Source organism: Spermophilus citellus (genome assembly GCF_964194105.1).
Source record: "Spermophilus citellus genome assembly, chromosome: 5".
NCBI lineage: Eukaryota > Metazoa > Chordata > Mammalia > Rodentia > Sciuridae > Spermophilus > Spermophilus citellus.
Window position 1 is genome coordinate 139924386 of NC_138186.1, and position 18798 is coordinate 139943183.

The following is an 18798-nucleotide window of genomic DNA, read 5'->3' on the forward strand; positions in this document are numbered from 1 at the left end:
ACTGTTTTTAGATGCTTATTTGACTTTGAATGTGTTCTAAAAATGCTAGTAGATAATTTTTCAAAATGCTTTTATATACATCATTTAATTTGGTTCCAACAACTATTAGGAGGACACGTTCTCTCTATAGTTTAGTGTGACACTTAGCATTTTAAAATCCATTATGACTTCACTCTCATTTACATTTTTTTTGCTTCCTCTTTACTTAGCATGTGACTTGTAGCCTCTGGGCCCCTTTTTCTATTGATCTTACTCTTCTTTTCTATATAAAATGTCTAATTGATAATGATTTTTATCATTGTTTAGTTTATATGTAAATGAAAAAGATGACAGTTTGTGACAATTAACTTCCCTCTTTGTTTAGCTGGGAACCTACTTTCTTACTCCCCCTTTACCAATATGCTCAGGAACTGATCAGGAACAGTATTCTCAGGGGCATCCATTTAGTCTGATGTCTGTAATACTAAAGGAAAATGCATAGCTCTGTTAAGGATTGTTTGTAGATTGGTGAGTCTTAGTCACCTGAGCTCTTGTCCCTACTGAGTAATCTTTATTCTTATTTTTATTCAGCTCCTTTTCCCATTCCTCTGGTAGCAGATCCAAAGCTCACTGTGCACCAAGTTCTCTAAATCACAGTCTTCAAGTTCTCTATACTAAATTACAGTCTTCCAGTTTTTGTTAGATGACTACCTTCAGTTTACTGTCAAACTTAGACATGAACTTTCTTTATTTCCTTCTGGTTTCCTTCCTAATATCCATAAATGCACCCATCTTTATCTGTTTTGTATGTATATGGCAATTTCTCTCCCCTTCCCCAGCTTTGAGTCTCTTATGTGCTAATGTCTCTGTCTCCCACCTTTTTTTTTTTGAGTTTGTCTTTTCAAACTGTGCTCATCTACTCCATTCCCACCATTTCTGTCCACATCTAACAAGCACTGAAGTCTGCCAGTTCTCCCTCTTCAAAGACTCAAAATTCTGTCACATCCCTTCTGTTGTTGATGCATTTGCCTTATTTCAAGCCCTAGTATCTCTTCTTATGTCGGTATTTCACTTTCCCAGCGTTCAATCTCTAGCTCTTCTGCCTCTGCTGTGCTAAAATCTAATCTTTCTAAAACCATCTTTAATAATACTTTGACTTTAAAAAGTCTTTGAATACCCATTGCCTTTGGGAAATGTTCTAACTCCTTACCACGGCATAAAGACATATCCCTCATTGATTGTTCTTACATTCTTCTCTATGCACTTGCCAGATACCCTTTGCCTGACCTACACAATCTTTGGAAATACCCTTAACATATCTTCTTTGTCATCTCATGCCATTTTACCTTAGACTTATTCCTCCTATACTTAAATGCCCCTCTCTTACCTTTTTTGCCTAATTCCATCATTCCACGAAAAATTAAGTGCCTTTTATGAGCCATAGTGAATTGTGGTTGTCATTTAAAAATTCAGCCCAAATTTTCTTGAAGCTGTCCTGGGTTTCCCCACACAACATACAATACATTATAGAGAAGTATGTTATTCTTTATGTAGCTTTGTTTAGACTCTACATTGTAAAAATATTGTGAAATCATTAACTGAATGAAGGGAGAGCAAGGACAAGGAGGTTTTTGAAAGAAATAAAGGATATTTGCAAGGAATAAGCTAAAGTTAAAAGGAAGAGAATTAGGATTCCTAATAATCAGAAGTGGCAAAATGTAATTACTGCCCATGTCTTCTTCTCTTTTCCTGGGAATCACTGCTCTATGTTATCACTAATGTCTCCTGAGTAACATTTTCTCACTGACTAGCTTTCTGCCATATGCCTTTAGTCTAAATCCTCTTCTTTAGCCATTTGTAGAATTGTGTGTGTGTGTGTGTGTGTGTGTGTGTGTGTTTTCACATCAACAGTTCCTAATACAATCTGAGGAATGGTTCTCCAATAGGCCCATTTGGTGTACCTTACAATACTGCTTTTTTTTTTTTTTTGTAGTTGTAGATGGACAGAATGCCTTTTATTTTGTTTTTTTATTTGTATGTGGTGCTGAGGATCGAACCCAGTGCCTCATGCATGCTAGTCAAGTGCTCTGCCACTGAGCTACAGCCCCAGCCCTCACAATACTGTTTTAACTTTGGTCTTTGGTATGTTTTTTTTCATCCCCAAATATAATTATTTTGGGGTATGTGCTCACCCACTCCTTACAGATTTGTGTTTCCTTGTTCTCTATGAGCACCCTGATTTCCTCTAAACCCATTAATATATGTCTTTTGATCTTGTATTCTGTAAAAACCACCACTAGTAACTGATCAGGTTTTATACAAAATGCTTCATTTTTATTTTAAAAATATTGTATCTACTTTAATTGCATGGAGCTGTTTTAAAGATAAGTTTGTTTCATTTCTGCCTGTTTTATAATATTTCAAATAATGCCACTAAGATTTATTAACAAGCAATTAAGATTTTCTTCTTTTAACTATTTTAGCAAGTTAGCAATTTTGTTCTTTTAGTAGGCATCCTATTTCATGTAGCATATGTTTATTGAAATTTTTACTGTGGTAAAAATGTTTATGTAGTGACACATGTGCTTTATTTTCATTTGAAAACATGTTCTTTCATCAATAGTTTGGATTCTTAGTAATTGAAGAGCATATTCCATATTTTAAGCAACTGCTGAGAAAATTCATAGAATGTTATTTTTAAATAGTCAACTATATTTTTCTTTTATTTACAGTTTTATAGAGGTCTTAATTTGCTTTAATTCTTATGCAGTAATTCAAAACATTTTGAACTATAATCCTCCCTGATTTAAAAAAAAATTCTAATTCTAATAACTTAACCAAACATATTTTAAAAATTCACTATTCCACATTCATATAACACCTTTTTGTTGCTAGATTTTGCCTAGTTTTACACATCACAGAAATGTAAAATACCTAAAAAAACAGTTTAACCCTTTGGTTCACTCTTTGATCAAGACAATAATAATATTAAGTTTTGTATAAAATCAGCCATTATTTAGAGGAAGAAATACTGAGAGGGTTGAACACAGAAAGAGTGCCCAATGTAGCATAGCTTATCAGAATCTTTGATATTATTTTTATTTTGCTCAAGAATTCAGAGTAATTTCAACACGGCTTTAAAGTCTTTGGGATCTTCATGTTTATTATCTACATAATCAATTTTTTTGAAATTACAGATGTAAAAATCAATAGTCAATCCTGTTCTCTAAACCAGCGCTAGTAAGCATTTTCCAGAAGCAATATATACAACATAAATGGCCAATCATTTAAGTTTCTCTCCATATTTTTAAAAATACATTGTACTAAAAGCAATATTTTACCAACTATTCAATGTGGTTTAAATAATATCGAAAATAGGTAGATTTTAAAAATATAGAGATATCCAAATAAAAATACAGTTTTTAATTTTACCCTATAGGTTATAATTAATAGATATATTATGCTTGAGAATAAGAAATGGCTAAGTGTGAAATTTTTCAGCCATCAAATACATGGTCATATTTTTTTATTGCTATAAATGTTGCTTTACCTTGGTCATTGTTAATTACTTATTTAAGGGTTATTTTCTATTACCTTTTAGATAAACTGTTAAATGCCTTTCAGAAACAATATATAACTTTTCTATTTTTACAGGATATGGAAAAATGAAATAAACAATACAAATACTTTCAGAGTTTTACCTCATCCTTCTTTTGTTTACACGGCTAAATTTCATCCAGCTGTAAGAGAGCTGGTGGTGACAGGATGCTATGATTCTATGATACGGATATGGAAAGTTGATATGAGAGAAGATTCTGCCATATTGGTTCGACAATTTGATGCTCACAAGAGTTTTATCAACTCTCTCTGTTTTGATGCTGAAGGTATGTCAGAGAATATGTTCACAAGGAGGGCTAATTGAATGAAGAACTGATTTTAATTTTCATTTTACTAATAAGCTTATTTAAGCTTGGGGGATTTTATGTAATGATGATTATTTGTGAATATTTAGGTACAGGTTACATGTAGGTTTGACACTGAGAGAGTTTTGTTTATATTTTTAAAATTATTAAATTTCTCAACAGATTCATTTGATATCTACTCTCAACAGTCAGTTGTGTATCAGATTTTCTTAATGTATTTACTTGGATTGGTGATGATTATTCTTAGTTAGTTGTTTTTAAGGACCTTTTAAGTTAAAGGATCCAAAATTAGGGAAATGTGGGGGAAAAATTTCAAAAGAATGTAAATATATATGTTAAATGAGCACCAGGATTATTTAAATAGTAAGTGTTTCTCAGCTTTTCATCACTGATCAAATAACTCAAAAAAGAATTTGGAAGAACAAAGATTTATTTTGGCTCACAAAGATTTTAGTCCATGGTTGTCTGGCTTCATTGCTTTCAGCCTGAGGTGAGGCAGAATCAAGGTAGAAGAGTGTGGTAGAGCAAAGATGTTCACAGTAGAGCAGTGGGGAAGCAGAGAGGGAGAGGAAAGGACAGAGGACAAGTAATACCATCCCAGGGCACATCTCCCAGTAACCTGTTTCTTCCAACTGTCCCACTGCCTACAGTTTCTGCCACCTTTCAGTGGTCCATTTAGCTATAAGTGGGTTAATCCTCTGATGGAGTCAAAGCCTTTCATGATCCAATCACTTCCCTGAAGCCCTACCTCTGAATATGGCTCCCCTGGGGACCAAGCCTTCAATACTTGAGTTTTGGGGGCATATCCAAATCATATCAAGTACACACACATATAAAAGGGAAAATTATAATCATTTAAAGGTTTCTCCTAGCATATGAATAATGTAGATGATATTTTAAAGATATAAAATATAAGTTATTTTTCTTTAAAGAATTTTATTAAGTCTGTTAATTACTCACTTTATACATTATTTCAGACACTAGCTATGTAAGCTATAGCATTCATTAATTAAAATGGGATTCAGATCAAAATGATAATATGTATCTGTAATAATAATGTTCATCTATAAGGATGTCAGTAAATTTGGAACATATACATGAAAGGCCGTGAGAAGAAAAGTGTCTTGAAAAATTGTCAGAAGTAGCTCAGGTTATAAAAGAGATAATTAAAAAAATATTTAGCCATAAGATATGCAAATGTGAAAAATGTCTCTCTAATAGGTAGAATTGAGGCCAAAGCTACAGAAGTCAGATTTTTCTTTGCTCAGAATTAAAAAGAGCATTCTAACACATAGAGCAATTCACCAGTTGAATAAGCTATTTTATAAAAATAATAAATTTACAATTAGCAAACACCCTTCTATTAGTAATGGTGTATAAGAGATTCCTGAACTTGATGCTTAAGATCCTATTCAACTTTAAGATGACTTAATGCTAAAGAATTGAGGTTAAACTATTAACATTTGTTATTTATTATTTTATTCATCTCTGTTCATTTATTGAGTTTTCAGTTGGTTTTAGGTATTATGCTTTTCTAAGCCTATAAAGCAGATTATATAGGATAACAAAGATTAGGAGTAGAGGTGCTGGTTGAATAATTCAATTAATCTGGCTGTAGAGTATGAGCTGTATACCCATACACTGAAATGCTCATTTGCTGTGTTAAAATTCAGGTAAGGGAGAAACGGAAATAAGTATTCACAAATAATTTAAAAGAATGAAAAATTCACTTAAAGATAATTGGAATTAGATTGGAAGTTATTTTGCTTTTTGGCTTTTCTAAACTAACATGCCTTTTAATGGCACTCCAGTTCTTTGATTGTTCCACTGGGTTGTGGTTTCTTCTCCCTAGACTTCATAGCTTTTGTTTTTAACTCTTGCAATATTCATAGCTGAGTTTGGGTTTTTTTTTTTTTGTTGTTGTTGTTTTAAAATAGGCCATCACATGTATTCAGGAGACTGCACAGGGGTGATTGTTGTTTGGAATACTTACGTCAAAGTTAATGATTTGCAACATTCAGTGCGCCACTGGACTATAGATAAGGTATGAAATCATATTTTGTAATTTGGAACGTAATTAAAGAAATTGGGAAAAATATTCAACCACATGACCTTAAGATAGGACATAAAGATATTCTTTCTAAAACAGCAGCTCTTTCTCAGTCCCTAAAAAGTCAGTTATCATTAACTGTCACATCTTCCTGATGACTAATTGATGACAACATAGTGAATATTTTCATTTGGGCCAGGACTTTGTGTGTGTGTGTGTGTGTGTGTGTGTGTGTGTGTGTGTGCGCGCGCGCACGCGGGGGCGCGCACACGTAAGCGCACATGTGTTGTGCTGTGTCTTGATTCTACAATCTCTCGCATACCAGGCAAGCACTATACTACTGAACTGCATCCTAGCCCACATTCTGCCATCATATATAACATATTTAAATAAAGACTAAAATAATAAATAAATTAAATAAATGAAAAAGACAAGAAATTTTTAAAATAAGTAAAAAGTAAAGAAAAAATAAAAAACTAAAGAAGTGAGGCAATGAGCTAGAATGTCTTTTTAGTGGAAAAATGCCATATGACAAACTGGAGAAACAGTGATTATATCCTTGGCTGTAGTTCACCAGCAGTGTGGGGAATGCTAAGTTACAATCATCTGTCCCTTAGCCATGAAGCACTCATATACTGTTGCACATACTCTTAGTCAGTCATAATACTCTTCAAAGCAAGGGCTTTTTTTAGTTTGAACATGGATGTAATCAAAGAAAAATATGGAGGAAATCACCAGACACTACAGGCATTAAATCTGGTAGCAACTTTCTCAAATTTGTACCTAACACTTGTTCTGCAGTTTTATTTTTTGTCACTTTTGCTCCTGTTCCAGTTGCTCAACTCCCCACCAGTGCTCTCTCACCTCAAATTTGATGTAGTTTAACTCACTGAAATCCTCATCTGTGGTGTGTTTCATTGTTGTCTATGACTTAAAAAAAAATAGCTGGCTGCAGGTCTTAGTGACAAACGGTGGTAGCAGGGGCTCAGCAGCTAATATTAGAACTGTAGCTCAGTGAAGCCCACCATGACCAGTGCTGAAGAAGTCCAGAGACACTCTTAAATGAAGGGAGTGAAAAGCAATAAGGGAGAAGGTGGCTAATTTAGAGTTCTGCCTGAAGGTTAAGAGACTTTTCTTTGAGTTTTTGGACTTTAGCCTAAGTAATATTCATTTGCAATTCTTTTCTTTTGTCTGGTAAGCTAAAAAAGAATAACCTTTGATAATATTCTTTTGATTTTTAAAAAATTAATTTTATTGTGTATATTTAAGGTATATATGATATTAGGAAAATACATGCATACAGTAAAAAGGTTACCATTGTGAAAAATTAACAAATCCATCATGTGGCATAGTTTCTCTTTATTGTTATTTTTGTGATGACCAATTGGAATCTACCCCTTTAGCATGAATCTTCCATTCAATACAGTTTTACTACCTGTAGTTCTCATGTTATACATTAACTCTCTAGACGTGTTCATTCTATGATGTATCCTCTGACCTACATCTTTACATTTCTTTTACCCCTGCAGCCTCTAATAATCTCTCTCTTTGAATTTTTTATTTTTTAACTTTGCACACATAAGTGAGATCATGCAGAAAATTTTTGCAGTATTTTTCTTTCTTTGTTTGACTTATTTTACTTAGTATAGTATCCTCCAGGCTCATCCACATTGCAGGAAATGGAAAGAACGTATTCTTTTTTAGGGATAAATAATAGCCCCACCCCCATTCCGTGTGTGTGTGTGTGTGTGTGTGTGTGTGTGTGTGTGTATGTTTATAGGTATATATCACAGTTTATCCATGTATCCATGGCTGGACACAGACTGTGTCCATATGCTGGCCATTGTGAACAATACCCATTTATTTGTTTTTGTGGCCTGAGTTTTGGATGTAATACCCATAAACTCATTACCAAGACTAATATTCAGAGGCTTTTCCTGTATTTCTGTTCTATGAATATTTATAGTTTCTGGTGTGAACATGGAAATGGGAGTGCAGCTATCTTTACAAGATGATGATTTTATTTCCCTTAAGTGCCTGGAAGAGGGACTGCTGGGTCATATGGTAGTTCTCATTTCAATTTCTTTGGAAACCTCCATAATCTTTCCATATTGACTCTACTTTCACAACAGCAGTGTAGAACAGTTCTCTTTTCTCCACATCTTTAACTTTTGACTTTTTGATAACCATTCTGGCGGGTGTGAAGTATTATCACATAATGGTTTTAATTTATATTTCCTTGATGATTAATTATGTTGAGCCTCATTTCTTATTCTTGTTGGCCATTTTTATGTATTCTATAGAGATAAATGTCTGTTTTGATCTTCTGCCCATCTTTTACTCAGGTTACTTGTTTTTCCATTACTACGTTGTAAGAGTCTTTATAAATTTTGGGTATTGGCCCCTTATTAGACACATGGTTTACACATAATATTTTTCCCAATCTGTAGGCCACCATTTCGTTTTGTTGACTGTTTACTTTGTGGTTCAAAACCTGTTTAATGTCATCTCATTTATTGATTTTTTTGCTTTTGTGGCCTGAGGTTTGGATGTAATACTCGAAAACTCATTACCAAGACCAGTATTCAGAAACTTTCCCCCTATGTTCTCTTGTATGAATTTTATAGTTTTTGGTGTTACATTTAGATCTTCTATCCATCATGAGTTGATTTTAACATACAGGGTAAGATAATAGTAATTCTCCTTGGGCAAGGCTGGTGTAGGCAGGTATCTTTCCTGACATCATTATTTAATATCTTCTTTAGCTGCATCAAATAACTGTATCTCCAAACTCCCCAAACCCTACCTAAAGTTATAATCTAAATTAAATGATTTCAGAACGACATGTCTGTAACTTATGATTTTTCAAGACAAGTAGAAGTATATGAAAAGTATGAGATTGGACTGGAAACTGAAAAGTGAATTCTGCATTTAGGTTTGAATTTTATAAAAATTAGAAACTTTCTTATATGATGTTAAACCAAAAATGCAGTGTCAGAAGATGTGTATGATGAATGTGCCTTTTGTTTGGGACTGAAAATGAACAATATACAAAAAACACATACTAATTAAATGCAGTATTGCATATTACAAAAAATAAGATTTGTCAGCTTCGTTTTCAGTCCAAAACTGCAGTTGCTGGGAATCTTTTTGCTAACAGTTTTACAGTATTCTATATACTGCAAGAATTGCAAGTGATGTTTTTAAATTAATTTTCTACTTTTCAGGCTCCATAGTTTATGATTTTTAATTCATTTTAGGAAATTAAGGAAACTGAATTTAAGGGGATTCCAATAAGTTATTTGGATGTTCATCCCAATGGAAAACGTTTATTAATTCATACCAAAGACAGCACTTTGAGAATTATGGATCTCCGAATGTAAGTATATTTTAGTATCAACAAGATGAGTACTCGTAGGATAATTAATAAGTTAATTTATATTTATAAAATGCAGCAATGGTTCTTAACTATGCAGTTTTGCCCCCTGGGGATATCTGACAGTGCCTGGAGACATTTTGTTTCTTTTTTGTTTGTTGTTGTTGTTTTTAGTTGTACATGACAGTAGAATGTATTTTAACATATTGTATATACATGGAGTACAACTTCCCATTCTTGTGTTTGTAGGTTATGTGGAGTTACACTGGTTGTGTATTCATATATGAACATAAGAAAATTATGTCCGCGATTCATCCTACTGTCTTTCCCATTCCCATCCCCCTCCCCCCTTCTCCCCATTCTCCTCTATCCAATCTAGTGAACTTCCACTCCCTCCCACCCCCTCGCCTATTATGAGTCAGCATCCACATATCAGAGAGAACATTCAGCCTTTGGTTTTTTGGGATTAGCCCATTTCACTTAGCATGATAGTCTCCAGTTCCATCCATTTACCAGCAAATGCCATAACTTCATTCTTCTTTATGGCTGAATAATATTCCATTGTGTATATGTACCACATTTCTTCATCATTCATCTATTAAGGGCACTTAGGTTGGTTCCATAGCTTAGCAATTGTGAATTTTGCTAAGAACATTGATGTGTCCATATCACTATTGTATGCTGATTTTAAGTCCTTTGGGTATACACCGTGGAGTGGGATAACTAGATCCAAATGGTGGTTACATTCCAAGTTTTCTGAGGAATCTCCACACTGCTTTCCATAATGGTTGCACCAATTTTCAGTCCCACCAGCAATGTATAAGTGTACCCTTTTCCCCACATCCTCCCCAACATTTATTGTTACTTGTATTCTTGATGATTGCCATTCTTACTGGAGTGAGACAGAATCTCAATGTTGTTTTAATTTGCATTTCTCTAATTGCTAGTGATATTGAGCAGTTTTTCATATATTTGTTGATCATTTGTATTTCTTCTTCTGTGAAGTGTCTGTTTAGCTCCTTTGCTCATTTATTGATTGGGTTATTTGCTTTTTTGGTGTTAAGTCTTTATATGTCCTGGAGATTAATTATATATCTGTGATGTGGGTGGCAAAATTCTTCCATTCTGTAGGCTCTTTGTTCATGTTCTTGATTGTTTCCTTTGCTGTGAAGAAGCTTTTTAATTTGAAGCCATCCATCCCATTTATTGATTCAACTTCTTGCACTTTAGGAGTCTTGCTGAGAATTCTCTTCCTAAACCAAATGGTGGAGACTTGGGCCTATTTTTTTTTTCTAGTAGGCACAGGGCCTTTGGTCTAATGCGTAGGTCCTTGATCTACTTTGGGTTGAGTTTTGTGCAGGGTGAGAGATAGGGGTCTAATTTCACTTTATTACAAATGGATTTCCAGTTTTCCCATTACCATTTATTGAAGAGGCTATCTTTTCATTTGGAGACATTTTTTATGTATCTGTTAGGTTAAGATCAGAGATGCTGCTAAGCATCCTATGGCTCATAAGAAACTGCCCCTGACACACAGAATTATCCAGCCCCAAATGAGAATAGCTCTGGGGCTAAAATGTAGTCCACTGCTTTCTGTCTTCACCATTAAAAACAGGAACTTCTACCTTCAACAATGAGAGCATATCTTTTATCTCTTTGAAACTGCTATAAGCATCATATTGGTATATAACTGAAGCAGATGACTTTTGGTTAATAGATATTTGGTTGTTGTTGTTTGTTTTGTTTTGTTTCTTTCTTATGTATAGCAGGAAATTGGGGGTAATGGGATTGAGTCCAGGGGCATTTACCACTGAACTATATCCTAGCCCTTTTAAATTTTGAGACAGGGTTTCACTAAGTTGCTGAGGTTAGCCTTGAACTTGCAATCCTCCTGTTTTAGTTTCCCAAGTGTCTGGGATTATAGGTGTGCACCACCATTCCAGGTTTCTTTGTTTTTTGTTTTTTTCCTAAATGAAGAGAAAATTTTTTAAATAGAAAAGACAGAGTAGAGTTCTGGGAAAATGCCTGGGATTTTAGTATGCTTTTGTCTCCATGGTTCTGTAATAAAACAAATGAGAGAAAGCTATTTTATTATATTTCCTTATTGTATTTAGAAAAACGTGGTGATATTAATTGGTAAGATTAATATATATTAGTTTGATTCTGCAATTATCTTTTTAGTGCTGATCATTAACCTTCACTGTTTACATAGACTAGTTCAAGATCCTGGCATGGATTTGAGACACTGATAAAAGTATTAGTCCATGAAGAATTAATAATCTAGTTGCACACCTCCAAAATGAAATAAAAATATTTAGTCAGACTAAAATATGAGACTTTCACAGATTGGAATTTGTTTATTCTTTTTTCATGTCATGCCTGGCATTAAATAGCAAGCACTCAAGATAGATTTTATATATATAATATGTATACATATATATGTATGTATACACTCAATACATTTATACACTATACACATGTACAAATGTGTATATATATTCACACATTATTTTTAATGAATATAAGTATATAATAAAAAATTATATTTTTCATGGCAACAATAAAGCTGATAACTATGATATAGTCTTCTGTTAAAGGTTCTATTTAGAGGAGATTTGAGCTGAATCTTTTTTTTTTTTTTTTTTTTTAATATTTATTTATTTTAATTCTCGGCGGGCACACACAACATCTTTGTTTGTATGTGGTGCTGAGGTTCGAACCCGGGCCGCACGCATGCCAGGCGAGCGCGCTACCACTTGAGCCACATCCTCAGCCCCTTGAGCTGAATCTTGAAGGATGGACAGAATTTAGATAAGATGGAAGTGTTTCAGAAGATGGAAAGCATGAAATCAAGTTCAGAAGTAGGATCATGTGTGTTCAAGGCAGAGGAGGTAGTCCATATGAGTAGAGGTTTCTTGACAAGGAATACTGGGAGTAAATTTTTAAGAAATAGTAATTAGAAATAGATTGGAAGTCCAGTCTAAAGAGTTTGGTAGTTCCTTTTTAAATAATATCACGCCTCAGCTCTAGAGGTGCACTGCTTAAAGTCAAATGCTTCACCCTTTCTAGCCAGTTAACCTTTCTGTGCCTCTCTTTTCTCATTTCTCAGATGGGAGAAATAGTATATCTTACTTATAAGGGTTTTGTGGAGGAATAAAGTAGTTAGAACATGTATATACAATAGTAAAGCACATAGAAAGGACTAGAAAAGTTTGACCCAGTAGCTATAGGTCTGGAAATTCATGTTAAGGAAAAAATTGAAAAATAGTATAAATATATATAAATACACAGATTGCTTATTGACATCATGTTCATGGTAAAGGAAACTGGGAAACATTGTAAATGTTACACAATAGAAAATTTATTAAGATACATTTAGGCAATGGTAAATACCCATTAAAATTATAATGCATAATGTATTTTTTCTGACATGGTGCTCAACTATTCATTATTTATTGATAGACTAAAAAGAGATTAGTGTTTCTGTATAAGTGCTGAAACAATGTAACTGTTATTTGTAAGTGAAAAAGTCTGAAAGATTGTACACCATATTTAATGTATGATTTGATAATTTATTTTATCTACTATTTCTTCAGGGACCAACTATTCCTCGTATGATTTTTAAAATCCATTAGAAGAAAGATATTATAAGAATATAAAAATTCTGTCCATTTCTTTAGTAACCAACTCAAATGTTACTTCCATAAAATAGTCTGTCTCTTTAATAGCTAGTTTTAATTTCTTTTACCTAGATCTGCAAAGCACTCTTTCTTCTCTTCTTTTGTGGGATACATTCTGTATCCATCTTCTATTTCACATTGATACAATCCTTCTTTCCCCTGCTAAATTCTAACCTTCCTGGGCACTGGGACCAGCTCTTCTTTATTCTGCAGCCATCAAAGAATCTCTTTTATACGATAGAATCTCAAAAAGTATTTTGTTGAATGCAAATTAAGAATTTAAAAGGAAAGTTTTTCTACCAGTAATCTTTTAAATGATTATATCATTATTTATTTGTTTATTTTGTGGTCTATAGATTAGCAGCAAGGAAATTTGTCGGTGCAGCAAATTACCGGGAAAAGCTTCACAGTACTTTAACACCATGTGGGACTTTTCTCTTTGCTGGAAGTGAAGATGGCATAGTATATGTTTGGAACCCTGAAACAGGTATTTATTGGGCTTCAGAAATCTTTTTTTAAGGGGGAGGTATTGGTTGGGGCCTGAAGAAGTATAAAAATACTATCATTTTATGGAATAATTTTTGAAATTCTGATTTCAAGTTTTTAATTATTTTTTTAGATTGAATAGCCTTTAATGGAGCTGAGCCACAATCTAAACATCTCAAATTCTGTTCTTTATTGTTTTATTATCTTTATTTGATTTAAAATTTCACTTTAAAATTCAAGGTTTATTCTTTTCTTGTCTATGAGATAATGCTGCTCTTAGACATTTAATGACTGTAGTACAAAATACAAAATTATGTAAGCTGAATTGTAACTACATAGATGATTAAACACCTCTGTATTCTTTAGAGTAACAAAAAGCCTCCTGTGTAATTTTTTGATGCTTGAAACTAAATTAGCAATTTACCTAAATTTTAATAAAATTTTTTTTAATAAATTAAACTGTTACCTTGAAAAGTTTATTTAGCCTTACCTTGGCTTTCTAAAAGAAAATCTGAAACTTCTTGAGCATTTCTTTAACTAGAAATTGAAAGAATTTTTTAAATTCCTTTAGTGAACTGTGTTTGATTTCATCTCATTGTTTTGTTCTTTCCTTTATCCTTAATTTTGACTAGGCAGCATACTTGTGGAATTTTTTTCCCATATACCGTGTTTTAACTTCAATTCAAAAGCATCAACTGTCTCCTTTAATAAATGGATCTAGATCCTTTGTTTTTTTTTTTTTTTTTTTTTTTTTTTTTTTTTTACTTCTGGCTGATTTTCTTGGGTTCTTTTCACTTCTGCTTTAAGCATATTTTAGTCATAATCATAGGTATCTTTCAAGCAGTGGATATCTCAAAGAGCCTACAGGGGTAAAAACAGAGTAGAAAAAATTAATACCTCAGCAGTCCTCCTCAAAATAGAGAATTTCTTCAGTTTTAGAGTTTCGTAATTCCTCCCCTAGTTTTGCCTAGAATTCTTTGTTAGTTGTCTTTTGCTCAGCCCTGACAGACCTCAGAACCATGTACCTCTATTCTTCCTTCTAATCACTTTGTGTTTATTTTGTGCCTTGAAAAGCTCATTGAAGAGGTTGGATTGAGAAGTGGAAAGAGAAGGACCAACAGAATGCAAAATAAAGATAATTGTTTAATACAGGGTACTCAAATACACTGAAATATGTGAGCTTCATTAGAACTATAAGTATTTTTAATAAGTTGCAGAATAGTCTTGTAGTAAGAAATACCACATACAGTACAAATTATTGAATCTCCTTTTTTTTCCTTTTTTTTTTTTTTTAAATTCAGGAGAACAAGTAGCAATGTATTCTGATCTGCCATTCAAGTCACCTATTCGAGACATTTCTTACCATCCATTTGAAAATATGGTTGCATTTTGTGCATTTGGGCAGAATGAGCCCATTCTTCTTTACATTTATGATTTCCATGGTAAGTCCACTCCACATCACTCACTGCTTGCTAAGTTAAGAATATATGTAGATTCTGGGGCTGGGGTTGTGACTCAGTGGTTGAGCACTCGCCTAACATGTGTGAGGCACTGGGTTCCATCCTCAGCACCACATCAAAAAATAAATAAACAAAATAAAGGTATCATGTCCATTTACAACTAAAAAATAAAAAGAATATGTAGACTCCACGGATATCATACCCTAGGTAAATGTGTGATAACACAAATGGTGTGACTCTATTTTGTGATAACTAGAGGCATGAAAAGTTGTGTTCCATTTGTGTACTGTGAATAGAAAGGCATTCTGCTGTCATGTATAAGTGATTAGACCAAATAAACAATTTTAAAAAAATATTTAGTTTTTAGTTGTAGTTGGACCCATACCTTTATTTTATTTATTTATTTGTATGTGGTGCTGAGGATTGAACACAGGGCCTTGCATGTGCTAGGCAGGCACTCTACTGCTGAGCCACAACCCTACCCCACAAATTAATTTTTAAAAAAAATAATATATGTAGACTAATCTTTATGTTTAGACTGGACCAGGAATCATGAGCACTGTGAAATCTGTTTATCCTTTGAATTAAAAAATCCTCATGAATATATATAAAAGTAAAAAAGATTAAATAGATTGTATTATTATGATGCTACAACATTTTATTTTGTTTTCTGTGAGCATGATTAATATGAAAATGTTGTCAAAAGTATTCATAATGGTTGTGCTCTATGTTGAATCACAGAAAGGTAGCTGTTACTTTCTTTGTAAGTAAACATAAATAAGCAAAATTCACCTAAAAATTATTGGAGAATATGTTAACTAAATTTAAGAGATAATAACATATGTAGAAAATATGAATCTTTAATGTTTTGAGTTGAATATTGAATTTCTTATTCTCTTTATGTTTTTTATTAAATCAGTAAGTTGAGTTTCTTAACAAAAAATGAGGCAAAAATTAAATTAACATGAAAACAAGATCTGGAATTAAATTCTAATGTCTGTTTCACCTCTAAAATTACACTATTCTATCATTTGGAGAATAGTAAGGAAATTAAAAGTTTGAGTGCATTTTTCAAGAGTAGACTGTCATTCTAAGAATTGTTTATATTTTTTAATTTCTATTCTGAAATTAGGATTTCACTCTTTACATTAAAACTGTCTTTCTCAAAATTACAATTTAATTTTCTTTATATATATATTTTTTAAATTTATTTTTTATTTTTCGGTGGACACAACATCTTTATTTTTTATTTTTATGTGGTGCTGAGGATCGAACCCAGCGCCCTGCATATGCCAGGCAAGCGCGCTACCATTTGAGCCACATCCCCAGCCCCTTTATATATTCTTATATAAAAAAAGGTCTTGATTAGTCTTTTTGATTTGTTTAGAATATTATGTGTCATTATTTCATAAGCTAATATTGTTTTATACACATATAATTACATAAGCACTATAAATATATAAATATGTATATAGCTACAACATTAATTAGTACTATTTGGACAGTAATTAAATGAGAAATTAAGTTTATTATGTTAATACATATTAAATTGATTAATTCTCTGATAAGTGCAAGTTATTAGACAATTAAATTATTTACCTGGAATTTTTTTATCATAGTAGATATTATATGATACCTTTCCCAGTGAATTATCTTCAAAAATAATACATAAAATCTAGATTCTTCTTATTTTGAAAAACCTGATAGAAAAGAATTAAATTCTGCAACTCATATTCAGATTTATAATAAAACACTCCATTACTAATGTCAAGCAACATAGTACCATTTACATTTACTAGCATGTTAGCAAAAAATAAACACTGCCTTATTATAGGAATAAACAGTGAGTTTCTCATAATTATCCCATGGCCAAATCTGGTGTCTAATTCTAACATATATCCTGAAGTAGTTTCTTTTTTCTTTTTCTTTTTTTCTCTAAATCTTCACAATTACGAAGAGTTATACCTAAGTACTTTATAATTGGAACTGTTACACAGGAAATAGGCAGCACAGTTATTTCCTTAGACTCTTAAGAGATTTCACAATGGTCTTCATTCAGTTTCTAATTTGCTTTATAGGCTTTTGAAATTTTCACTACAAATGCAAATTAAATTTATAATCTTTTTTTCTTCAAGCCAGTTTTTTTTTTTTTTTGGTCATTGACAGAAGGATTAGCTTAGGATAGTTAGGTTTGCCAATTTGTTTTTTAGACTATAGGTATTTTGTTTAATAATTCCATTCTAGATGAACAGTGAGAAGAACAAAATATTGTAGCAATACAGTAACATGAGGCTTGGGCTCCTATTATGTTTTTCAGTGATGTTACATAAAATTCTTGCCTTTCTGGACTTCCATACCCTTATCTATTAAAAGGTACTGCTAGTACTAATAGCTGCCCTACCTAACAGAGTTATGTATGAGAATATTATGAGACGGTGAGGGTAAAAGTGTTTTATAAACTCATAAGCACTATATAAAACAAATAGAAGATAAAATGAGTTGTTATCATGCCCATCCATTTGATGTTAAGGGAACTTATGCTTTAATATGTTGATAAGCATCTCCATATGGAATGGAATTTAAAAAGCTTTTTTCCAACTCTCCTTTACTCTATTGGTCAGCCTTTTCTTTTCATTTGTTAAAATATATGCCATTCCAGGTCAATTGTATTACAAAATAAATGCATAAAGTTCTTTTAAAGACACACTATATCCACACTGTCTTACTTTGGAAGAGAAAGGATTTCCATAGGCCTTTTAGAAATTAAGATGCTCAAATGATAACACCTGAAATTACAATTATTTTGTACAGTATATTTAGATCAGTTTTTTAACACATTAACATACCTTTACAGATTAAAACTCACAAAGTTTTAACACATTTTCCCAACTCTTCACTGCCTATTTTTAAAAAGAGGAAGCTTAGGAAGAAGTAACCTCAAACCATCCAAGATTTAGCACAGTTCTTGTGAATGGTATAAATCTATAAGAAATGAAATATTATTTTAGGCTCTGAAATGTTTTACTCATTAAATACAGACCAGAATCATCAATTCAAATTGTATTTTAATTTTTTAATTGAGAATTAAAATGTTTAATTGACCTATCATAGTTTTATCTTTTATTTCTTATTTTGCCCCAAATCTCTTGTCTGAAAATAGTTAACAAAATTTTTAATGGTATTATAGATGATGATTTTTTAAGTGATTTTTAAAATATTATTTATCAGCACTTCTGATAACCTTCAAAGCAAAAGGAGCAAGCTGATCGTTTTGTAAGTTAAATGACCTATGAATGAGACCACAGTAGTAGCTAAATGTATCATCCATCTTTCAGTTCTAGCAAAATCTGTGAAGAGTCAGCAAGCCTCTTTCCCTGTGAAGCATATGTTCAGGCTGTGGTCTTTTGAGTCTTTCATTATACTGACTTTTTGCTTTTTTTGGTAAGAAATATGATTTTTACTTTCAGAAGGCAGTTTTATTTGCCTGATGTTGAAAGAATTAATCATCTAGTAATTCAAAATTTAGTCACAGAGTACCACAAATAATGTACTTTTAGGATTCCCATAATAAAAAGGTACTAGTCAGAGAAATGGCTTCTATTTAATTAATTTATCAAGCTAGACTTCAGCAATCAATTTTTTTATTATCAATATTTGTCTGCTTGAGTCTCTAGGATGCTATTTTACAAGTAAGAATATTTATTGTACCTCCATAGCACATTTTATGTCTTATTACTATTTAAATTTTTACACTTAATTTTATCATCTAGATTCCATTATTAGCCCCAATGCACAGGAGCCAGGGCCAATTCCATATTCTTGTTTGATACACTTAACTGACTTA

At 32.4% G+C, this 18798-nt stretch overlaps 1 protein-coding gene across 1 annotated transcript in view; it reads left to right on the forward strand.

Annotated features, from left to right (window-relative positions):
* LOC308649501 (jouberin-like) overlaps positions 1-18798 on the forward strand; it is a gene marked incomplete at both ends in the record, with an annotated part of 67162 nt that overhangs the window by 38093 nt on the left and 10271 nt on the right. The window contains 5 exon segments of the mRNA XM_081295035.1: positions 3634-3863; positions 5840-5946; positions 9213-9331; positions 13365-13495; positions 14796-14936. Coding sequence (XP_081151161.1) covers positions 3634-3863; positions 5840-5946; positions 9213-9331; positions 13365-13495; positions 14796-14936 — 728 coding nt within the window.